The 25,463-nt window shown below is 48.9% G+C and overlaps 1 protein-coding gene across 6 annotated transcripts; it reads right to left on the bottom strand.

The window, feature by feature from the left end:
- Window positions 1–2,802: 2,802 nt before the first annotated feature.
- METTL4 (methyltransferase 4, N6-adenosine) lies at window positions 2,803–22,805 on the bottom strand. 6 transcript variants are annotated; one of them, XM_061562437.1, is made up of 9 exons: window positions 22,756–22,805; window positions 18,006–18,316; window positions 16,498–16,566; window positions 14,837–15,419; window positions 10,495–10,561; window positions 9,986–10,160; window positions 8,661–8,764; window positions 6,182–6,258; window positions 2,803–2,959 (listed from the first exon to the last, which is right to left on the bottom strand). In XM_061562437.1, the coding sequence occupies exons 2-9, from the start codon at window positions 18,249–18,251 to the stop codon at window positions 2,811–2,813; spliced, it is 1,470 nt and encodes a 489-aa protein (XP_061418421.1). In that variant the 5' UTR covers window positions 18,252–18,316; window positions 22,756–22,805; the 3' UTR covers window positions 2,803–2,810. The 6 variants fall into 6 exon arrangements, 3 of the variants coding, with proteins under 3 accessions (XP_061418421.1, XP_061418401.1, XP_061418412.1); XM_061562417.1 differs by having other exon boundaries at window positions 18,006–18,315; window positions 22,457–22,798; XM_061562428.1 differs by having other exon boundaries at window positions 18,006–18,315; window positions 22,498–22,798.
- Between the last annotated feature and the right edge of the window lie 2,658 nt (window positions 22,806–25,463).

The following is a 25,463-nucleotide window of genomic DNA, read 5'->3' as shown; positions in this document are numbered from 1 at the left end:
TCGAACGCCCGAAAAGGGCCTCCCGATCAGGATTGCAACACCAAATGTACTTTTCAGGGACAAACTTACCGCAGTGTGGGGCCGTCACTACGTTTGCGCCATCTAAATGTAGAGGGGCCTATCAAGGGCCAAGTGCGACTCCCTGGGACGTTTCCTCGGACTCCACACGGTCGTCGTGCTCCTGACTCCAGAAACCTCCGTACAGCCGACGGCCAAAGAGTCTCAAAAACGAAAGTCCCTGGAATTCTGCTCACTGCCAGCCAGCACTGCCCCAAGCACGGACAAGCAACGTCGCGTGAGATCCCATCTCAAGGACCCCAACGAACGCAGAACACAACTCGCGGACAGGCATCATCACCAAAATCGAGGATGTATCTGTGATGTATACAAACCTCCAAGCACCACGTGGGAGGGAGTACTGACAAATCCGTCAGAAATCGAAACCTCACAATAAACAAGGACATCTCCATGCCACCACCGGCACAGATTGCTAAATTGCATAAAGCCTTTCTGGCAATATGCAAATAAACTCCATGGCGACGAGAAGACCACCCGCAGCACGATGGGAGGGAAGCCCTGGGAGCAAACACAAAACTACTGAAGAAATCCACCACCAGCGACCCCACAATCATCCAACCAGGATCTGCCCTACCGAGGATGATCTGGTTCTCCTTGAATCGGATCCGGACACACTCCACGGAAGATGTCCAGTTTGCGACTGTGGTGCGGACATCTCAGACCCGTGCGATACATCGTGAACGGACTGCCCAATTGGATCACTCAACGGCCATCTGAAACAAGACCACGTAGCTACTTCTGCAGCAGTCGAATGGGGATATCAAATCTCGACATCAAATTCCATACGAAAGAAGAACACGGAACATACGGATATACGAAGCCTGAAGCAATGCCTCACTAACAGCACATTGACTTACGAGGTGTAGTCAAGCGATATCTGTGTATTGTGGCCTTAGTAACCCAGGTTGGGAGGGTGTGGAAACTAGCGATCTTATTTTCCCCCGCACCTCCTATTAACACGGTTGGCTACGTACGGTGCGAAAGAAGTTCAACATAGGTACACACATCTTGATTGAGGGCCTTTCATAGTGAAACGTTTGATAACCACCGCCCCCGAGTGGCCACGCCTTGGCTGGTGTTATTGCCGAGCCATGAACAGGGCACAAGACTTAACATAAAACAAAATCTGGCAGTCCCGCTACATTTAACACGCCTGAACTCTGCTGATTAAACCGGTCCGGTTTTCTTGATTACAATGGTGCATAGATGTTCATTACGTTAAGTACATTACAAATTCAAGTCGTTGTTGGATGACACTGGTCTGGGAAGCCAATGAAGATGATGGAATAAATAAATAAATAAAAATAATTATGTGCATATATGGAGACATAAACCTCTTCTTCTTCCACTTCGATGTTTTCATTTTCTAAATCAGGCGGATGGGTAGCAGCACGGCTTGAGGCAGTGGGGAAGGCGAAAGGAAAACGGGGAAAAGGAGGTATGACGGGAGGGGGGTGGCAGGGGGGCTGTTGTGTGGGCTTCTGATGGAAGGAAACGGGGGGTGGTGTTACCCCCGGCAGGAGTAATAGCGCTCTCTGTTTAATACGGGCCAGACTCACTCACGGCAAATGATGGAAGACTTTCCCCCCGTGAGGGATTGCGTCGAAGAGTTCTTAATCTTCGAGCAGCAATTCAGGAGAGAAAGGTGAATCGACAGGCCATTCGTGAAAGAGAAGAGTAGGGTTTATGCTTTGTTTTGGTTTAAAATCAGTTAATTTTAATTCGGGTTTGGGGTCTAAAACACCGAGGCTTGCCCCGTTCAAGTGCAGCCAAATGCCAAACAACGATGCTGAGCCCCCACCGTTCCCTGCGTCGGAAGCTGCTATTACAGATTTATGTTTGCGTTTAATAATTCAATGAATGAAACTTTTCTGGGGTCTTAGTGGGGAAATAAATAAATCTCCCACACGGACCAAAGGCGCAAGTGTGAGCCAAAGCGCCCAACCGCTCGCGCACAATTAAAAAAGGAAAACCCCAACCAACACTTGTGGAAAACAAGGAATCATCGTCCGTAAAATTGGCACAATTACCGCGCCAGCTGCAGCGCCCCGACTGAAGCGGAGACTTAATTGTGAAGCGCTCTTTGGTGCATCCCTTCCCCGAGCCTCGCGACGGCGCAGGACGCACCACCAGGCCGGGCCGCGGGCGGGCTGCCACGGCAGGACGGGGGGAGGAGGAGAGGGGGCGGATTAAGCGAGAATCACGGCCGCGACGGTCGTAAGCAGGGTCTTGCGAACTCCACCCCCCACATCCAAACCAGCTTATGCTGTTGTTGTTGCTGTCGGCCTGCAACTTCCCATTCCTGAGTAAAGGCCCCCCCCCCCCCCCGCCATTCTCTGCCGTTGATTTAATTCCCCGCAGCCGCTCCTGCACGGCCGTGTCCTCCGAACTCTGCGGTATCGCCTCTCTGCTGCTGCTGCTGCTGCTGCCGTCTCTCTCGCACGTCTCCCCATCAGCTTCTCTTCCCTTCTCTCGCTCACCCGAGTTAATTTCGCCTCCCGTCCCTCGTCGGCTGTTTCTCTTGCTGCGACGCCTCCTTGCCCCCGCGTCCACGCCGATCACTTTTCGCCCCCGCTCATTGCAGCCACCGGTAAACTCCTCGCCCCCCCCCCCCCCCCCTTTTACCCAGCCAGTGCCGATCCTCCCCCAAAAACCCACCATGACCCCCCCCCCACGAAGCCGCCCACCCCCCACCGCCCGCGCCCCTCCGCCCCACCCCCCAGCCCCAGGCGTTATTTGCGCGAGGGAGAAGCGTGCGTGTAGTGCCGCAGATGCTGATATTTGAGCACTTGGTTGCCCCAGCTGGTGCATCCCGGGTGGAGATTGCGCGCAAACAGCTCGAGGCGCCGAGCAGAGGGCGCCAGGAAGGGTCTCAACACGTCTGCGAGAGAGAAAATTACAAAGCGGGGGAAATAAACAAATAAAACAGAAACGCAGGGCCTAATAAATAAATGAGCGCGCGTATTAACCACGCGCGCGTAATACGAACCGCATGTGCCTCGCCGAAACGACTCAAATGAGGAATTTGTCAAAGCAACCCGAGCACAATGTACGTAATGAGTCTCGACAAGCAATTTATCCTTCAAAGGGCCTAAAAATTATTGTCGTAATTATTATTTCATTACCAAGTTAAAACATTGAAACCTCTAATGGACACTGCTTGGAGACAAGAGCGTTAAGGATGACTGAGTAGGTCTTTGTAGTGGTGCCGCTGTAACAGCCCTCCGTTGTGTTTTGGGGTTGTGCCGCGTGTTGTTCGGCCCAATGTCCGACGTTTCGACCCACGTGCCGGGAGCAGTTTCCTGAAAATGCCCCCGGCAAGTGCAGCAAAACGTCGGACATCGTGTCGGGCAACAAGGGGAACGTGAAAACACAATGGAGGGTGTCAAGGATAACGTATTATGAAGACCATGTGTTTGAGCTGTGGTTGAAAACCATTAAGAATAAAGTCATTAAAATGTTATTTTGCATCTTTTGGACAATCTCAAAGTGTCTCTCTTTCTCATCTCCGTCTGCAGCTTTGAGCCAAGCAGTGGTAATTCCACATTCCTATGCTGGGGGCGAACACCTCACCATAGACCAACCACCACTGACTTCCAACAATGTGGTACTCATTTACAGACTCCATTTAGAGCGACTGGATAATGATAACATTCATGAGATAATTTTATTTAGATCACAACGTTAATACCACGCTCTATTTCTAGATAAGGAAGATTTCCTAATTGTTTGAAACTTGGCTTATTGACAAAGTCACTGCTTTTGACATTGGCAAGAAACGAATGAAACGTCACCACTTCCAGAGTGGATCAACGGAGTCAGTTCTTGTCTGTGTACGTCCGACGCCACCGCCGTGTTTTACGCGAACTTCTCCCTTACGGAGCAACGGTGAACAAATTGTTTCCATCTCAATTACGGCGCCAATCGTCCGACGCGTTACGTCCGAGGCGAAAGTGCCACCTCGCGCTCACGCTAACGCTGAACCACGTGCGTCAGAAGCGCCTGAAACGTGCGTCTGAAGTCGCGTCAACGGCCCCTGGCGTCGCCGACCTGTTTCTGCATTGAGTACGAACGATGGTACCCCCCCCCCCCACCTGTAATCTTTTTTTGTGTGTTTAAATGTGTTTACTCGATGAAATTGCCATAAATAAACATACATGTAGACAAAAATATACCCCCTACTTTAAACAAAGTTACCGTAGTTACTGTAGCATACTTACCACTCTAATCTTGAAGACTCTGCACGGGGTGATGTATATACACGTGCAGTATTTTCATTGTTTAAGTTGTATGTAGTGTATAACGTACTGTATATAATATTTAACACTGAAATCAAGCAGAGCTACTTTGTCACGCACATGGTGATGATGGCCGGACTGGTTACAGCCTTTGGAGCGGTTTCGCCGGAATGGCCCGGACTGCCAGATGATGTTAGAAGCCGGATAATCGCACGCCGGATAATCGATGATCAACTGTAACTGTATGGATTGAGTCCGACCTTTGACCGGAATTTGAACTCACGATCTTCCGATTGCGAGCCACATGCTCTTACCACTTGTCCACACGGCAAGATAATCTTCCACTAAAATAATACAATAAGCGGGAATAATTTACAGGTCTTTGTCAATCCACTGCTGGATGAAGGCCCCCCCCCCATGAAATGGCAGTAATGGGAGTTGTTTGGCCATACTTCACAACACTGGTCAGTGCAGATTTGTTCAAGTTGGGCGGTGGGGCGGGGTGGGAGAGACCAGGAGCTGTTCAGTAATCACTCGCTTCTCATACTAGCAGTGGCCGGGAATCGAACTTGGGTCGCTGGGTTCATCGTGCGCTTGCGCTAACCACTGCACCACCACTCCACCCCACTCTTGGACTTATTATTTAGTGAAGAGCAAATAAAATGAACCGCATTACAGCACCACTCTCAACACTGGCAATGCTCCTTTTTGTATTTTTTTCTTTTTTTTTTCAATATATAAACCCACACAAGCTATTTATACTAATTAGCTACCTATGCAAGATGTATCCATTAATCTAATTTGCCGATTTTTTTTTTTCATGCCGGTGGGGAAATATCAGTAACAGTGTGTTATTAAGGAAAGCCTGCTGCTACCGTGATGATTATTAAAGTGGCACGTCTCACTGAATCTGACAGCGTGATTTAAGAAGCGCATGCACAGCTCGGTAAACAACAACAACAACGATGCAGCGGGTTTACCCAGGGAGGGCCTGAGTCTCAAATACTCTTCCCCGGCAGGATCCTGCGCATTCGGCTGACTTTGGACTCGCGCGAGCAGAGAGCCGGAGCGTGACATTTGACAACCGACATGTACCAGTGGGTTAGTGTCTGCCGTCTCGTGCCACGACGCCGACGGACACCTCATCATCGTCGACGTCGTCATCATCATCGCCGAAAACGACAATCAGTTCAGCGATCTGACGTGTGTCCACATAGGCACGTGACGATCCAGACAGCATGCAACTCGCAGGACAATCATGATTCTGGGTCACACGATTCAATTCCCGAATTATTTCTCCCGGGGGCTTATTTATACCCAACTCCTTTATAACGTATGTCTTGTAAGCACTCCATCTCTCTCTGTCTCTGTGATCGCTGGGTTCTTCAGAGTGCAGTTCACAGTGGTTGGTGCACTGCGCTAAATCCCGGCGACTCGAGTTCGATTCCTGGCCACGGTTGACACCGGTGGGCGAGTGTCAATGTCTGAACCGGTCCGAAACCTGCCCCCTCTCTTCAGCAACCCATACTAACACCAGCGTGGTGAAGCATGAACAGCCTTACACGGCATAGGGAGGCCTCCATCCAGCCATGAGTTGACATACAACTGCGAATGTATTACTTCGTATGTAGTTTGTGCGGTATGTAGTCTAGTTGGTTCAGTCTAACGTTTCCCACGAGCGTATAATTTGCGGAAAACATTGGTAAACAAGACTTTTACACAATTAACACAGTGGATGCGTTGCGAGCACAGGGATCGATTTAAATTTCCGAATTGACGGATCGTTTACAAACACAGTCGGCCATCAGAAAACACACAAAGCATAGCAGGGGCTCGAAGGGCGAAATTTTTGATGCCTCACTCACTCAGCAGCGGAGGCTTCTGGGAGTGAAGGATGCTGGGCACGCTGACCAGGAGCTTCCGTGTGGGGAGTTCAGGGAGACTTAAAAAGAAAAGAAAACATCGAGAGGATGAAGTCAAATCAATCGTCAACGATGACATTGCCGGCATTACACTTACAAAACGATCTTTGGTGAAAGATGATCGCCGGCTTGTGCATCAGATCTTATTTATTCACGATGTACTTACAAAAACATACGCAGACTACCTGCTGGATCTCCTCACTGTTTCGAAGAACAAATGTGACCTCAGGTCTTCGCTCATTTACCAGCTTCACATTCCTTATTGCCATACAAATACTGGAGGAAGGGCCTTTGCTATTGATGCCCCCAGGGTCTGGAATGCTATCGCCAATAAACTGCAACTTGGATCACTACCCGTGAGATCTTCACTCTAAACTGCTCTAGAGGAGTTGTACACCCCTAGCTGCTACTGCTATTCAGTGGCCTGAAATCAAATGTATCGCTCCGGATGACCGCTGCACATCTTGACTTTTGATTATAGTGTGCTGATCTCCTGCTGATTCTCCTGCTGTTATGGAGTGACTCATGCTGCCAGCTATGGCTGCAAAGTTTGGTCGTACATGTTATGTATATCGTTTATTGTTAAATTTAAATCACAGTTCCTATGATCACTGTTACGTTGTTTTTATAGCTTTATTTTGGTGATTTCAAAAACGTTTTGGATTAGCCATATTTGTTTGTTGTACAGAGTTAGACTGATGACTTTAATATAAATTGTCTTATGGTTGTTATTGTTTGACTTGCATCCCACTGGGATTTTTGCACACAGCGTTGATATGCGGTGCTTTTTCTGGAAGACTTTGCTGTTTTTTCCTGGATTTTTCTGTAGCTTTAAGATGTTTCTTATTCATGTTGTTGTTTGTTGCGGTTGCACCCGAGTCAAGAGCTGAATGGCTCACAGGTCTATACCTAATAAATGAACTGAAATGTGAATTACCCTCCAAGTCTGCCAGTAGCACCCCGAGGTACGAGCTTTCGAATTATGGGCTACAAATAAACGCCATTTAAAATATCTATATTATTTGTGTCACTTTGCCAAAAGCTCTGAAATGTAAAAGGCCATGGACAGCAAAGGTCCACAGGCAAATTATTATAACTTTGTGTTCATTCTCAGCTTTTTTTTTTTACCGGCAAATAATGTCTTTTCGGCTTGCACACACGCAGTGTTCGTCATTAGAAACTACGCAAATGAGTTGTTCGTCATGGTCTCGCTGTGGCTATGTCCATAATAGAGGTTTTTGGGTTAGATCGCGTAAGTATAAATGTGTCGTTAAACCCGTCACCGACCGACGCAGCCAATTAGTAAGGTTTGTCACAAACAGAACGTGCCAATTCGTTACTGGTTCAGCACGCCGGTTGTGTGTCGGAGAGTAGAACCCACAACATTTACAATTAGGCTATGTGTATCTGTAATCCAGACCTCAAAAAGTGGCGTTGATGGAACAAAAAAATCACCACACATTTATAAAAAAAGATAAAGGTGCAGCCCTACAGTTGCTTGCTTACACCACTGCTGGTAAGAGAGGCTCCCGCGAGAGGGAGTTCCCGAGTGTCCCTCCGAAGAGCAATTGGCCTACTCTTCCACGCTGTCAAGACATCTCGGAAGAGGTGGGGAGTACCCACGCCGTACCCCACTAAGCGTGGACCTGCCGATCGACTGCGGTGAACCCACTGCATGCTGCTGGGCGGGCAGAGGCACTGTTTCGACTGCCCCGCCGGGAGATCAAATGGAGGCGGCGACCGCCGCGTTGCAAGGTCCAGTGTGGTAAATCGTGCACCACAGCAGAGCTACGGTAACAGCACCACGCAGGGGCCATTGCCCGACATCTACAAAAGGCAACATTCTGGGCAATAGCGATTGTCCAGAACGTTTCTGATTACTTACTCACTTGCGATATTACGACGTTTCGATCGAAACACAAGAGTTTTTTTTCTTCCTGATGACGAACGCTTGTGTTGCAATCGAAACGTCGTTGTTTTTTTGTTATTTTTCGTTATTTTATTTGAACCTATCTATGTGACTTTACCGAAAGACCCAAAGAATATGAATTCCTGCAGTCACGAAAGCTTTATGTCAAGTAGTATCGTCTATTAAGACATTTTTGCAATTTGAGCAGCTTTATTGTGAATCGTCCAATTGCAAAACCGACATCACCAGCGCTGTGAAAACAATTCGTTAAGATCGTACTCTTCTGGGAACCTTCCGTCGGTGAACCCAGTTTGAACCCCTTTCATCGGGGCCCTCCTTGCCGTGCCGAACTCGGGCTGCATGTCGCTGAACTTTTCATCCCCCCCTCCGCTCGGTGATCGTCGCTTTGTAGCGGGCTCGCGTTGAGTTTTAATAAACAAAATGTTTTCATATTTTTTTCTAATAACTCTTACGTCGGTAATTTCACACGGGTTTCTGTGGGTTTGCAAGTACCGCTCCACGTCTGGCGTCGCTGCAACGCGTCCCAGCACCAGCGTCTCGTACGGCTTCTTGTGCGGCGAGTCCAGCGGGAAGACGAACTCCCCGTGGCTCGTCACCTACGCGCGTCGAGCGACCCAATGCGTCCCGCGGGCAGCGGCGACGTCAACGGCAGCGAAACGGGGGGGGGGGCTCACGTTAGCGCTCTCCGCGTGGGTTTTTAGATTTTCTTAATTTTTTTACATTATCATTTGAAAAGGTTTCAAGGTTTTATTTCGAATGTAATATCAGCACCCTCACTAAATGGGGGTATCAGAGGTTGTTTTTAGGTTAGATCTCGTAAACATAAATGTGTCGTTAAACCCGCCACACGGGCAATTACTGAGGTCTGTCGCGTAAACAAAACTTGCCGATTCGTCACTAGTTCAGCACACCGGTGTCGGAGAGCAAGCCCACAACATTTACAATTCTTCGACGCTGCACTGGTAATAACGACGAGGCTCATCAGGCGACAGCCAGAGTTGTGAAAGCCTACGTGTTAAACCAATTTCTCAAAGACAAAAGTGGGTCAAACACAGAAAGATACAACAATGCACGTAAGTAAAAGCAATGGGGGGGAGGTAGTGAGTTCGGCATTCCCTCCGGAGCCAAAACCAGAATCATTACTGAGACTGCAGGAGGAATCAGATGAGCTGTGAAGCTCTTTTCACGGATGTCCAGCATGGGCAGGTCAGCTACGGAGACTCGGAGCGCACCGGGACCGCAGCTGGCAAGGCCCGGCCACCCAGCATGCACTGTGCTAACTAGATGTTGTCTCTCTCGCCTGGTATGCAGGTCGTGGGTTCGATCCCGACCCCGTCGCCTGCTGTGTATTTGGAGCTTGCGTGTCTCTCACTACCCGTGGTCGCGTGGATTTTTCTCCGGGTCCTCCGGTTTTTCCCTCCACATTTAGAAACACGAGTTCAGAGTATTTGGCTGCGAATATAAATTCCCACACGTGACAAGCCATTGCTATTGACTGTGTGTTGTCTCGGTGTGGTCTGGGACTATATTTGCTGCATTGTTGTCTTACCAAAGGTTGCATTTAGTGTTGAAAAATCTGCAGGAATTCATGTACTTGTGCAATTTGTACTTAATTATTTTTTTGGCGACTTACATTTTCTCTAATTTGCACTCCTATCGTTTTTCGTATTGTTGTTGTAAATTGCTGACCCGCCCCTTACCGGACATCTGTGAAAAAAAAAAAACTTCACAACTCTCCGGATTCCTCCAGTAAGAAACACAACATTCTGACGTAGGCTCGGTAACCACCGTCCACCATCGTCGAGTCCGCCGCTCACCTTGACCCAGTGCCACTCCACGGCGTCGCTCACGCGCCACGACGGGTACAGCTCCCGCTTGACGAACTGCAGGAGCCTCTGGCGGTTGGTGACCCAGGTGAGGACGAGGCAGCCTGGAGATGCCAACGCCGGCACCGGCAGACGCGCGATCTGCCACTCTGGCAGCGCGCGGTACCTGTGGGAACGCGGCGACGCGGTTTTGTCATCGCAGCAGCAGCAGCGCGAGTGGACGTTCTGCATTCTGCCAACGACGCGTGGTTTGCGGGGTGGGGGAGCGGCATTTTCTTTTTCTTGGTGACAACCTTCAAATTATTCAAGTCGAAAGGCAAACTGAAAATCGCACTCCACAAAAAGTTAAAAACTTGAAACGGCCCGCAATGCAATGCTGATTTGTCATTAGCTGGAACTCCACACTGCAGCCAGTCCCAGTTTAGTTGGCTTTCGTCCGTGCCACCGCTCCTCAAGTATACACGAACGTTTACGGAGATGGCATACGCGTGCTCGCACACCTTTTGCTCCTCTTGACAGACTTGTTTTCCCAGGGCGGGTCCAAAACGATCAAATCGAACGTCCCATCTGAGCGCAACGGAGCACACGAGGGGAAAAGCACTGGGTCAACGGCACATACCTGCGTGCGTGCGTAGTGACATCGGGGATGTCACTGTATGGTGCCGGCCTGAGAGGGCCATTGCACGCGATGCACCGTCATTCCGTACACCCTGTAGGCAGGTGTAGTACCAACCCTAGCGGGGCTTGGCGTGCGCTGGGATAGCGGCACCAAGCATAGCGTGTAGTGCGGGCTCCCAAGAGGGGGAGCGGGAGAGTGTCAGCCCAAGGCCAGGGTTGCCCTGGGCTATGGCACTCTGGTTGACCCCATAGACACGTGATCTGGAATGTCCACAGAGAGGCCCCCAGGTGGGGGGACTAGGGGGTGATCACGTGTCCAGTGAGAGCTCTCGAGAGGGATCGAGAGAGAACGAGAATGTTCGAGAAGGGGGCGGGGCCGAGGGCGGAGCGGCCCCGACCGTAGGGGAATATAAGGCGGGTTCCTGAGAGGGACTGGGGTCGCTGCATTCTACAAGCGGGAAGCTCTACGTCTACAAGCTGGAAGCTCAACGCCTACGAGCGGGAAGCTCTACTTCTCAGGCTGAGGCTCTTCGTCCTACGAGGCAACCACGTGGTCGGGACCCGAGTGAGGGTCCGACCCTTCGTAGCAGTAACTCCTCTGTATAGGGTAGTTAGCTGGGTGGTCACCACCCTAGGCTGTATCTGGTGAAGGGGCAGTTACCCTTTTGTGTTATGTGTTACAAATAAATGTGTTGCCTCTCAAAGGAACGTCTGTGACTCAGTCGGACTCACTACACGTGCATACGTACGGGTGCACGGCCCACACACGGCATCACCCACAGCAGTCGTCGTCACCCACCCCACGCGGATTGATCGCGCTTACTCGGCACGGGGTGTCTTTTGACTGCCAAAAGGAACGTACAATACGGCGCGCTTTTATTCACCGGTCCTATTTGATAGTGCCGCTCTGGCCGTTTGGCGTTTCGCGCCCGTGCTCAGCGATCGTCATAATAATCAATTCTGCGTTCGAATGCAAATTCTTTTCTTTTGTATTTATGGAGCGCCCTTCACTCAAGGCGCTTGACATCTTTTTTGTTTATTGTGACAGAACGGAATTATTTAGATGACGTGCAAAGGGTTGAGAGATGAGTGATAGCGTTAGAGGGGTGTAATACATGGGTATCATGGCAGGGTAGGGGAGGGACGAAATCGAGCGGAGGGGCGAAGGGTAGGGAAGAGGAAGAGAGTGGGGAAAGAGAGAAGTGGTGAGGCTTTAGAGGAGAGGAACGGAATGCAGTGAAGGACGGAGACTGCTTCATCTACTGGGGAAAGTTGATTCCAGTGGAGGGGAGCAAGGAGGGGGATGAACCCAAACCAGGATTGAGCACAGTGACAATGGACAGAGAGGAGATTTGGAATGAAGAGGACGAGAGAGAACACGGAAGGAGATCAGAGGTAAGATGAGGTGGGGCAAGGCCATGGAGAGATTTAAAGACCAGCGTCTTGTTATCTAACAATAAAAAAACAATATGGCTACATACTACCTATACGCTGCCGTTTTTCAATTCACCGTTGAATGGATCGCGGACTCTGCAACGCACTTCAACCGAAAGTCCCGAACCACGGCCCCATTCGCGTCGGCCTTCAATGCGCGCCAATTCTCTCCGCCCGTGTGCGAGACCGACGAACCGGCAAAATAGATAGCCTAACACGTAGGCCTTCGCGACCAATGTCATCCATAAGAGGGTTTTTTTGGGTTAGATTACGTAAATATATAAATGTGTCATTAAAACCTGACACAGCCAACTAGTATGGGTTGTCACGTAAACAGAAGATGCCAATTCGTCATTAGTACAGCACTATTGTGTAGTGTACAGTGTAGTGTATAGTAGTGTAGTGTATAGTGTCGTGTATAGTGTGGTGTATAGTGTAGTGTACTAGTACAGCACGCCGGTGTGTTGGAGAGACAAGCCACAACATTTACAATCTGTGTATGACGTTTCGCCAGTAACTATAACTAGCTTCATCAGGCGACAGCCAGATTTGTGGAGAAGTCTTACTGTTTCGTTCCTTATATAGAGGCGTAGATGTGATGACCACGCTTCTACGCTCTTGTGCAAAGTGGGTTGGGGGGGGATTAATAAGCCAACGTACATTATGCATGCGCATTATGCGGGAGTAACTGATAAACGAGCCAGATGTTTGGAAAAACAAAACATCCGAGTCAGATTTTCCACGGTATATAAAATACAGAATTTAATATCTGGTACAAAAGATGTATTACCGAAGCTATCAACAGAAGGTGTGTACAGGATTAACTGCACGTGTGGCGTTATGTTGGGCAAACAGGACGAATGATCAGCACGAGACTAAAAGAACATCAGAGAAATATTAAAAACTCCCAAATGCAACTGTCAGCAGTAGCAGAACACGAGTGCCAACAAGGACACTCAATTGATTTTGATAATGTGGAAGTTATGTGCAAAACTAGCTCCTACTGGCCAAGACTAATTAGATAATCTATCAAAATGGAAAGAAATGCAAAATTATTTTAACCGTTCGGATAGTACATTGTTTAAATGCATGCCTATACAGGGCAACATACTTCAAAAGGGATTACCGTTGGTAGGCTGTTTTAATACACACAATGGACAGAAAGGAGAAGATCAAAGGGCTCGCATAATGCGCATGCACAACGCATTTTGGCTCATTAATCCCCACCCCCCCCCCACTTTGCACAAGAGCGCAGAAGCATGGTCACCACATCTACACCTCTATATAAGGAACGAAACAGGTAAACTTCTCCACAAATCTGGCTGTCGCCCAATCAAGCGAGTTGTAATTACTGGCGAAACGTCGTACTCAGATTGTACATGTTGTGGCTTGGCTCTCCAACACACCGGTGTGCTATACTAGTGACGAATTGGCACGTTCTGTTTACGTGACAACCCTTACTAGTTGGCTGTGTCGGATGGTGGCGGGTTTAAATGACACATTTATATATTTACGCGATCTAACCCAAAAATACCTCTTATGGAAAACTTATAGCGTGAGCTCACACCGCGCATGGCTCTTGACATCCGTGCGTGTGTGCGCGTGTGTGCGTGTGTGCGCGCATGTGCGCGCGTGTGCGTGTGTGCGTGTGCGTGTGTGCGCGTGTGTGCGTGTGTGCGTGTGTGCGCGTGTGCGCGTGTGCGCGTGTGCGCGTGTGCGCGTGTGGCAATGCCTGAGGACTCCGAGGGCGCCCACGGCATGCGACACTTACTCCGGAAGGGCTGCGATGAAGCTACATCGAGATCAAACACGAGCTACTTTGCGAGACCAAAAATAGAAATCCACCGAGGAGCCGCCTGGCAAACGTTCGCAAGCCAAGTTTGCAAACCCTCCCCTGGTGAGAAGACGGGGGAAAGTGCGTCTGCGATCCGTGACACATTCTTATTTACTCAGCATTACTCAGCCCGCTCGGCTTGGGAGCGGCCCCGGTAAACCTGAATCGCTCCCCATGTGCCTGCGGGTTTGTACCCACGTGATGTCCGACACGTTGACCCGACGATTCGCATCCACGTCCTGTTGCGAGCTTCGTCGGGAGCTGAGTGGAGCGGCTCAATTTGTGCCGCGTTGCCAGCTGCCGCTGGCGTTTGATGTAGGCCGCCCCGATGTTATTTATGACAAAATTAATAAAGCAGGCCATACGTCTCCTGCACATATTAATCTCTTCACGTACAAAAGATTAAAGTATTTCTTAAGCGACTCATCTGCACGCATAATTTCAGCAGCATTGATTTCAACACAAGTGAACTCAACCGGTTTCGACATTCAGTGCCACATCAGCAGTCAGGCTCGCTTCAAACAATGCTGGTAGACTGCCAATCTTACATGCTCTCTTTACGCTATGGGTGTCCGAGATGTTAATTGTTCTCAAGGTCACCTGTTCATACAAGATCACCACTTTCGTGCATACGGGGTGAACGCTGCACATTGCGCGGAATAATACGCGCCGGTTCCGCACTAAGACGAGTAGTATTAAAAGTAGATATTATCTTAATGTTGTACAATTCTCATCCATGAAGCCTAAAATCTACAACACTGGATGCATCTGTTACCTGCCCATTATTGAATACTTGACAGTGCATGCCAATCTGAGATATTTTCATTTGCGGATACCCAGCTGATCGCTGCCATCTGAACACTGCAATTCTGCACCACCCCCCCCGCCCACCCCCCCACCAAAACCACCACGGTCCGTCCCCGTGAGACAAGTCAAGCCGGCACGAGACGTCTTACACTGCAGCAGCGGTTCGAGTCGCGCGACGTCAGACAGGAGGAAGCTGCACCTGGGTGGCAGCACGTATTCGTGTCCGTTAAAATCCACGACGCTCGGCCCCCGCCGCCGGTTTTCCACCACGCGGCCCACTGCCGTCTTGGCCGTCAGCTCTGTCGTCCCTGCTCCCGCGTCCTCCAGCACCAGTACGTCGCTCGCTCGCTCCGGCAGACGCCCCCTTCCCACGGCATCGGCGGCGTCGGCGTCGCACAGTTCCGCCAGCGGATCCGGTTCCGCGTCGACAGCCACGTCGCGACAGGCGCGGCAGCAGACGTCGCGACACCCGGCACGGCTCGCCGGTGCCGCTGCACCTCCCGATTCTTTCACGTTGGGCGTCTCGGCGGCGGGAGCCCGGCTGCTGTGGTTGCCCTGGGTGCCGCGTCGCGGTTCGTGTTCCCCAGCGGGGACGTAGTCCGTGCCGGGACAATGTCGCCGTGGTGATGACGGCTCGACAGGGCCCGGAATGAGAGTGCCAGGCAGGAGGAGATTCCGTTGACGTCCCAGGTCTACGAGATTCCTCGAGCCCTCCAGCACAAAATCTCTGATCTGAAGCCAAACGCAGATTTTTTGAAATACACTTTTGTGTTTTTTTGGGGTTCGCACACTGGACTCGCAATACAGAGAATGGCGGTTCAATCTCCCGGGGGTGTCGTGGCAAGTTTCTTAAATCCGCCCACCGTCTCTGAGCACCCAGTCGTATAAATGGGTAAGGCACAGGCTATTGGTCGGTCATGTGTGTGGTGGGGTAAAGCGTGGGTACTCCCGCTGTTTCCAATATGTCTGGACAGCATTGAAGTATAGACCAAATACAGATAGTCCCTGAGTTACGATGGTCCGACTTACGATATTTCGATCTTATGACGGCGATACAACAAAATTGTAAGATATTTTAAATTTTGCGTGGCAGGCAAACGCAGCAGGGTACGAGGTACGATACTGTACATTGGGATTTCATTTTAGAGTTACCACGATACGATACGTTCAATGTATGTTAAAAGTTTTTATAGCAGATAGGATTGTTTCCTGAAAAAACTTTATATTAAATTGCAGTTCATATAGGTAGGCTAAGAATTTACCTTGGTTTTTTTTACTTTACATTCTACCGTGCAATACAGTATTGTAATTAATAAATACATTCAGTATATAGTTGATACAGTACGGTACTGTAAATCGCTCTGTTTTGCTAAATTATCACCATTCTTAAGAATCCTGGGTAGGCTAGGCCATCTTCGACTTATGATATTTTTGACTTACGATGGGGTCGTCGTAACGCATCTCCATCGTAAGTCGAGGACTACCTGTACCCACCGGAGGGACTCTTTCTAGCTCACTCCCGTGGAGGCCCTTCTGCCAGCAGTGGCGTGAGCGTGCAGTTGCCGAGAGATACGCCTTCACACATTGCGGGCAAGGCCACCGCATGAGTAAGGGGGATAATGCGTTCTTTTACTTGTTTAATCACGAACGTGCGGTGCGTTTTATACAATCCAAAAAATTAATTTTCTAAATTTCACACAGCGACGCACTCTACAAATTCACTTCGTATAGCGTCTCATCACGTTTCCCTTAAAATGTATTTTGCAAATTCAGTCGCTGTCGCCGAATGTTACCGTTAAACACAACTTACCGTTTGGTGGTAAGCCAAGGCATCAATCTCCCCCTGATTCATGTCGTTCCTTTTTCTTTTGCGCTTTCTCTGCAAAAAACAAGAGAGAAAAAAGCGACTTTCAATTACGTTTTTTTATATTCCTTTGGCTCGTTAATCAATCAGTCGAGATCGTGACACTACAAAGCAAAAACAACATCAAATATTCAAATCGGTAAAGGTGCAGCCCTGCAATTTGCTCGCTCACGCCACTGCTTGCGGAAGATCTTCCACGAGAGGGAGCATTAGAGAGCCGACTATAGGAGGTATTTGGCCACACGTTACCCCACCACACCTTGCCAAATGACTGTGGTGTTACCATTTATACTGTTGGGTGGAGGGAGGCAGAGGGGGATTTAATAACCTCGTCAAACCAGTTAACTCTGGATAACTAGACCAGTATGCTAATCATTACCCCATGGCAGCATTCCTCATCACGGTACATGGAATGTAATCTTGCAAAAAATATTTTCACGTGAGAGGATTGCATTCCACGTGTGAACGCGAGGACAATTCAGCAACACAACAAATATCATAACATCTGACCGGCAAAATACTCAAAGAGTATTGCGTGGTGCTCATAGTGTAGCGCCAATACTAACCCAGTCGTAGAAATTCCACATTCATGTGATGGGGCTTAGTCTAGCCAAAATAAAACCACCACGACCTTCCCTCTCAAGTGGTGCAGCATCACATGATCATTGGCACCTCCGATTAGCACGGTTGGCTACGTACGGTGCAAAAAAAGTTAGACATCCATACATAAGTGATCAATTAATCTAAACTGCAGAGCAAATGGGTTAGTTCAATCAGCCATTACCTAGATCTCACCCGTCATTAGTGTTGTCATTCTTCTGTAAATAAACTGAAGAATGTGGAATAACGTATATTTTATAGATAAACAAAATACATGCTTCAAGCCCTTCAGTAAATCATTCCAGACATCCATATCCACTGAGCCTCAGCCGTCAATCTCTACGTATAGATGACGATGACAAGTGAGGATTAAACCGTAGTCATGCATTTTTTGTTATTAAGTTATAAATACCAAGCTACATTATTGAGTTTCAAGTAAACGTCTTAGATGCCAATTAAAATGTAGTATTTTATCAATGAGTTATTTGTAGTATAATACATTTTATATAGCGTCATTCATGCCAGCAGCATCACAAAACGCTGTACATGAATTATATATAAGGACCAAATCCCCATATACGTGGTTGGCTACGTATGGCGCGAAAGAAGCCCAACACACACACATACCGAGCAAATGAAAACCCCAACGGCTACCAAAGCAAAATAAAAAATGAATAAACAAATTAAGAAATGGCACCAAAACAAAAATCACAAACAACAACATAAAGTGATCAAAACAAGGTATGGCGGACATCCCCTATGACCGTGAAGGCTTGTTCCCACGTCATTACATCCAGCTTCTGAACTTGGTGCTGCCATTGGGCCACAATCTTTCCGCCGACTTGGAATTCTACCTTAACGGTACTGCCCAGCAGCGCGATGGCGCCATCTCCTCCGTCCTCCAGCTGCCTCTCGCCGCACGCCACAGTCTCCGCACTGGCCCCGGCAGCGATGTGCGGGCGCGGCTGGTGAAAGTACTCCGCGTTGAACCGCAACCCCGAAGCCGGGCTGTCCGCCTCCGCCGTGCTCTCCGCTGCCGAATTCACGTGGGCGAGGTGATCCAGCAGCCAGCCGAATTCACTCTCGGCGACGATGGACATCGCAGAGCCCCGCCGCGGTCACTGGGGAGGGGTGTTTTGTTTGATTTTGTCCCGTGCGAATTCCCTAGAAGGGAAGACAAACGGTACGAGTTTAGCACCATGATGCACTTCGTTTAAAAGGTGCAACCCTGCCATTGCGTTCTCGCTCAACATGCCGACAGAAGTGCCTCTGCTGGAGGGACATCTCGAGTGCCCTTCTTTGGGGGTCCTTGGTCTCCTCTTCAACGCTGGCCAGACGTCTTGGAAGACGTTGGGGGTTTGGTGGGGGGGTAACCCCCGCTTTCCCCCTCCCCCCATCAAACACGACATGCTGATCCAACTGTGGTGTTACCCATTAATAATACTACAGAGTGGACCAGAGCTGGGGGGGGCGATTTAAGAAATTCGCACCATCCTCAACAACCAACCACTTCGGCACTGCAAGTACAATGTGTCAACCATTAACACCACAGCAGCATCCAAACACATTCCTGCGGAGGGAGCTGGCAGTAATGTTGGGTTGCTCGGTCAATGGCCAGGGTCAACGGCGGCGTGGTGTATTCCGCAAATATGCCCGACTGTGAGGACGGGCACAAGCCGGCGTGAGTAGGTTAAACGTTGAGTTTTATAAGGACACCACGGGGTGACCAGCCCCTCCCCACCCAGCTCCACCCCTCCCACCCCCCACCCAGCCCACCCAGCCCCTCCCCACCCAGCCCCTCCCCACCTTCCCCACCCAGCCCCTCCCCACCCAGCCCCTCCCCACCTTCCCCACCCAGCCCCTCCCCACCCTCCCCTCTCCACCCAGCCCCTCCCCACCTTCCCCACCCAGCCCCTCCCCACCCTCCCCTTTCCACATAGCCCCACCCCTCCTATTTTTGGATGCACGACGGACAGACACAATAATCCCCTGTGGGCTGGTGGTGTAACCAGGAGGTTCCTACCAGTATAACGAGGATAATGCCCTCGACACAGCGAAAGAGACGTGTGACATAGAAATGAGCCGGAGATGATTCGACGAGAGACAAACTTTTATGGGAACGAGTGGGACCGTCAATGCTGCCGCGATTGTTTTTCTTGGTTTTCCTCAATCCACTGCTGGATGAAAGCCCTCCCAGGCAACTGGGTCTGGTCGTGGGGGTTGGTTCGACCATACTTCACTGCGCGGGTTGGTAACGGCGTGCAGTGCCGCCCACGACCGATTATAATAACAATTTATTACATTCATAAAGCGCCCTTAACAATCGTTTTCAGGGTACAAATAATGCAATACGATTGTACTGCACATTCCATTGTCAAAGTAATGTTAATGCAGTATATCACTGCACTAGTTACTATAGTTCTGATGCATCACTTCTAACGGACAGCAGCACTGTATCTTGCATGAATGCAATGATATCGCACTCCGCATTTCATGACTAATGAAATGTTCCCGCTGTACCCAATGCATAAAAATTGTGTGAATGTAATATTATTGCAACGCAATGTGCGTATTACTGTGCACGTCTTCGTATGGGGCCCGAGGTCGACGTGCAGCAGCAATAGCTTATGTAACCTGACGTTGCGGTGATTAATGAGCCAGGTAATTGCCGCAGGAGGAGCGAAGGGTATCCCTGTGATGCATCCTTTCGTATAAGTTCCGCAGTGCGAGCCCGTGGGTCTCTCTGTATGCGAGTCTATGGGTATCAGTGCGAGTCTATGGGTATCAGTGTGAGTCTATGGGTATCAGTGCGAGTCTATGGGTATCAGTGTGAGTCTATGGGTATCAGTGCGAGTCTATGGGTATCAGTGCGAGTCTATGGGTATCAGTGCGAGTCTATGGGTATCAGTGCGAGTCTATGGGTATCAGTGTGAGTCTATGGGTATCAATGTGAGTCTATGGGTATCAGTGCGAGTCTATGGGTATCAGTGCGAGTCTATGGGTATCAGTGCGAGCCCGTGGGTCTCTCTGTATGCGAGTCTATGGGTATCAGTGCGAGTCTATGGGTATCAGTGCGAGTCTATGGGTTTCAGTGCGAGTCTATGGGTATCAGTGTGAGTCTATGGGTATCAGTGTGAGTCTATGGGTATCAGTGCGAGTCTATGGGTATCAGTGCGAGTCTATGGGTTTCAGTGCGAGTCTATGGGTATCAGTGTGAGTCTATGGGTATCAATGTGAGTCTATGGGTATCAGTGCGAGTCTATGGGTATCAGTGCGAGTCTATGGGTATCAGTGCGAGTCTATGGGTATCAGTGCGAGTCTATGGGTATCAGTGCGAGTCTATGGGTATCAGTGTGAGTCTATGGGTATCAGTGCGAGTCTATGGGTATCAGTGCGAGTCTATGGGTATAAGTGCGAGTCTATGGGTATCAGTGCGAGTCTATGGGTATCAGTGCGAGTCTATGGGTATCAGTGTGAGTCTAGGGGTATCAGTGCGAGTCTATGGGTATCAGTGCGAGTCTATGGGTATCAGTGCGAGTCTATGGGTATCAGTGCGAGTCTATGGGTATCAGTGTGAGTCTATGGGTATCAGTGCGAGTCTATGGGTATCAGTGCGAGTCTATGGGTATCAGTGCGAGTCTATGGGTATCAGTGTGAGTCTATGGGTATCAGTGCGAGTCTATGGGTATCAGTGCGAGTCTATGGGTTTCAGTGCGAGTCTATGGGTATCAGTGTGAGTCTATGGGTATCAGTGTGAGTCTATGGGTATCAGTGTGAGTCTATGGGTATCAGTGCGAGTCTATGGGTATCAGTGCGAGTCTATGGGTTTCAGTGCGAGTCTATGGGTATCAGTGTGAGTCTATGGGTATCAGTGCGAGTCTATGGGTATCAGTGCGAGTCTATGGGTTTCAGTGCGAGTCTATGGGTATCAGTGTGAGTCTATGGGTATCAGTGCGAGTCTATGGGTATCAGTGCGAGTCTATGGGTATCAGTGCGAGTCTATGGGTATCAGTGTGAGTCTATGGGTATCAGTGCGAGTCTATGGGTATCAGTGCGAGTCTATGGGTATCAGTGCGAGTCTATGGGTATCAGTGTGAGTCTATGGGTATCAGTGCGAGTCTATGGGTATCAGTGTGAGTCTATGGGTATCAGTGCGAGTCTATGGGTATCAGTGCGAGTCTATGGGTATCAGTGCGAGTCTATGGGTATCAGTGTGAGTCTATGGGTATCAGTGCGAGTCTATGGGTTTCAGTGCGAGTCTATGGGTATCAGTGCGAGTCTATGGGTATCAGTGCGAGTCTATGGGTATCAGTGCGAATCTATGGGTATCAGTGAGAGTCTATGGGTATCAGTGTGAGTCTATGGCTATCAGTGTGAGTCTATGGGTATCAGTGTGAGTCTATGGGTATCAGTGTGAGTCTATGGGTATCAGTGCGAGTCTATGGGTTTCAGTGCGAGTCTATGGGTATCAGTGTGAGTCTATGGGTATCAGTGCGAGTCTATGGGTATCAGTGCGAATCTATGGGTATCAGTGCGAGTCTATGGGTATCAGTGCGAGTCTATGGGTATCAGTGTGAGTCTATGGGTATCAGTGCGAATCTATGGGTATCAGTGTGAGTCTATGGGTATCAGTGTGAGTCTATGGGTGTCAGTGTGAGTCTATGGGTGTCAGTGCGAGTCTATGGGTATCAGTGCGAGTCTATGGGTATCAGTGCGAGTCTATGGGTATCAGTGTGCATCTAAAGATATAGCTTCTTCGTGTGGATGATGATGATGATGACGAGCAACAGCTATGATTTTAAATTGAGGTCCACAATAGAGGTTTTCGGGTGAAATCGCGTAAATATAAATGCGTCGGTTTTTTTAAAACTGCATAGAATTTATAATTTAACAGTGATTCACGTTCGTGCAATTTGTTTCGATTTCTCATGGACACAGCAGTTGTTTTTTTATCTCCGATTCCCACTCGCTTCGTGGCTGTCATTTCACGTGTTACTTCATTTATTTGTTAAACCCGCCACCACCCGACACAGCCAATTAGTGAGGTTCGTCACGTAAACAAAACGTGTCAATTCGTTACCAGTCCAGCACATCGGTGTGTTGTAAGAGCAAACCACACAACATTTACCCACAACATACGAGCCATTTAATTGTATCAGGAGGGCATTGAGACGTCACGCGGTTCTTCTGTTCTGCGTTATCACGGTCGCCCTATCCAGAGCAAGAGACCGTGCAACTTGCCAAACGAAGCCAGTGCCCCCATCCACAAACTACGGAGGAGACGTCACAGCGATAACGCTACTACCTCCGCTTGTTCCTGACGCGGCCGTCTGCTTCCTTGACCACCTGAATGTGAAGGTGTCGCCGTTGATCTGCATCAGCGCCCGTACGACAACACGAAGAAGCAGCGGACAGTCGCCGCAAACTCGCTAGAGTTTGCGATCTCCCACTTGAGCATCAAGCATTCGCGTTGACCATCCGAGTGTAATGCCACTGCATCCACACAACGCCGTGCTGCTGCTGCACGTGCATTTACGAATGCATTGTTAATGCCGTAGCAATGTTGTGTTATTGCATGGTTGTTGTTGTTATTGTTGTTGTAGCGTGAGTAGGAACTGCTGGTGCCGCGCGAACGCATCGAGTGCCCCTTCAGAGACCACGCGGAAAGCACGTGGAGCCAACGGCGGTGACGTGTTGACACGCACTTGTGTCCGTGTGAAACCCGTACCGGAATTAAATCAATACGAACAATGGTTCCGGGCACAATTATGTGTGGAGGGGTGGGGTTTTCTTTTTTTTTTATGATTTTTAATGTTGTAACTTCGCTGTATGTGAATGCGCAAGTCTAAATAATTGTTATGAAGAAGTGTAATATTCCAGTGCAAGTTTCCGGTATCTTATTTGCATATGTTGTTTCAGCAGAGTATTTAATAACAATATTTATTTTTGGCATTTTGGTAATATGAAAGATTCCACGAACCCCATGTTACCCTTATTGAGTAATGAGTATATATCCCTCCTACACGGAAGAACGCTATGGGCATTTAACGTTAAGTAATTTAGATCATTAACACAGTGTTACTATATTCTTGGTTCTTTCCGTAAAGTCACGTAGAAGGGAAATAATAAAAGAATAAAAATAAAACGTAATAAAAATTATCACGACGGTGTTACTAGTCTGGGTCAATAAGTGGGGGGACAGTGCAGGCATGTGAGGCCCTGTTAATTCAGTAAAAAATGTTGAAGGAAATGTAAAGTCAAAGTGATGTCTTGCTCCAATAAGCGTGAAGTCGATGTTCATCTGTTTATAGGCTTGGGACGGTGATTGAAATTCCACATTACTATGGCGGGGGGTGAGTCTTTGATACAATGCTAACTACCGACGACTTGCCCAGATAATGGTACTCGATAAAAACATTCAACGACACGGTAACCAACCAACACACTAGCTCTACAACGGCCCTCACTGACAAATGGAGTTGGGGGTATTAGGTTGACGGAATAAATGTAATCTTCACCATGTTTTTGTCCTGTTGTTCCTCAGAAACGATTGTCACAACACAATGATCAAATGAGTGCCCTGCCACTATGCGGCAAACCAAAAGTGCTTGTGCTATGGAAGGGCAGGTCCCCACCATATGAATGTGGAACGTCTACCAATGGATCAAGGCCACCCGCTGGCAATGAGCTTGAGACAGACATTGTCTTGTTTTTTTAATCTCTTGAAATGTCAAAACGTCCGAAAGAACCCGTTTGAAAATAAGCCTTGAGACTCAGATATGTTCCTTTGTGTAAACGTGGAATTCCATTCAACCCCTTACAATAACCTGTCCTTGGGAACATTTTACGATAAATTCATCTCAGGGCCATTGTGCACCGTGTAAACACGGGCTAGAGGTCAAGGTACATCCCTGCAATGTCTTGCCCATGCCACTGCTGGCGGAAGGGCCTCCACTGGAGGGAGCTACAGAAAGCCCCCTCGGGAGAACAGTTGAGCCGACTTTGCCACACTGGCCACAAGTTCTGAAAGAGGTGGAAGTACCGACACTTCACCCCGCCACACACGACCTGCCGATTGACTCGCTGTGGTGGACACATTTACACTACTGGGTGGACAGAGGCGAGTGGATTCAAGAAACTCGCCATCCTCGCAGCGGATTGTGGCTGCACATCGAACAAAGTCGGTCACCGCATCGCGCACTTTCAGATGCGCTTCTGCGGCCGTCTGGAACGCTCTTCCTTCCGATATCAGGAAGACACTGGACCTACAGTGAGGGAAAAAAGTATTTGATCCCCTGCTGATTTTGTACGTTTGCCCACTGACAAAGAAATTATCAGTCTATAATTTTAATGGAAGGTGTATTTGAACAGTGAGAGACAGAATAACAACAAAATCCAGAAAAACGCACGTCAAAAATGTTATAAATTGATTTGCATTTTAATGAGGGAACTAAGTATTTGACCCCCTCAATCAGAAAGATTTCTGGCTCCCAGGTGTCTTTTATACAAGTAACGAGCTGAGATTAGGAGCACACTCTTAAAAGGAGTGCACCTAATCTCAGCTTTGTTACCTGTATAAAAGACACCTGTTCACAGAAACAATCAATCAGAATCCAAACTCTCCACCATGGCCAAGACCAAATAGCTCTCCAAGGATGTCAGGGACAAGATTGTAGACCTACACAAGGCTGGAATGGGCTACAAGACCATCGCCAAGCTCCTTGGTGAGAAGGTGACAACAGTTGGTGCGATTATTCGCAAATGGAAGAAACACAAAAGAACTGTCAATCTCCCTCGGCCTGGGGCTCCATGCAAGATCTCACCTCGTGGAGTTGCAACGATCATGAGAACGGTGAGGAATCAGGCCAGAACTACACGGGAGGATCTTGTCAATGATCTCAAGGCAGCTGGGACCATAGTCACCAAAAAAACTGTTACTAACACACTACGCTGTGAAGGACTGAAATCCTGCAGCGCCCGCAAGGTCCCCCTGCTCAAGAAAGCACATATACATGCCCGTCTAAAGCTTGCCAATGAACATCTGAATGATTCAGAGGACAACTGGGTGAAAGTGTTGTGGTCAAATGAGACCAAAATGGAGCTCTTTGGCATCAACTCAACTCGCCGTGTTTGGAGGAGGAGGAATGCTGCCTATGACCCCAAGAACACCATCCCTACCGTCAAACATGGAGGTGGAAACATTATGCTTTGGGGGTGTTTTTCTGCTAAGGGGACAGGACAACTTCACCGCATCAAAGGGACGGTGGACGGGGCCATGTACCGTCAAATCTTGGGTGAGAACCTCCTTCCCT

The sequence above is a fragment of the Lethenteron reissneri genome, chromosome 4 (genome assembly GCF_015708825.2).
Source record: "Lethenteron reissneri isolate LAM-NWPU_2019-01 chromosome 4, ASM1570882v1, whole genome shotgun sequence".
Lineage (NCBI taxonomy): Eukaryota > Metazoa > Chordata > Hyperoartia > Petromyzontiformes > Petromyzontidae > Lethenteron > Lethenteron reissneri.
The sequence above is the reverse complement of the archived record's forward strand: the minus strand, read 5'-3'. Positions and strand labels throughout refer to the sequence as shown.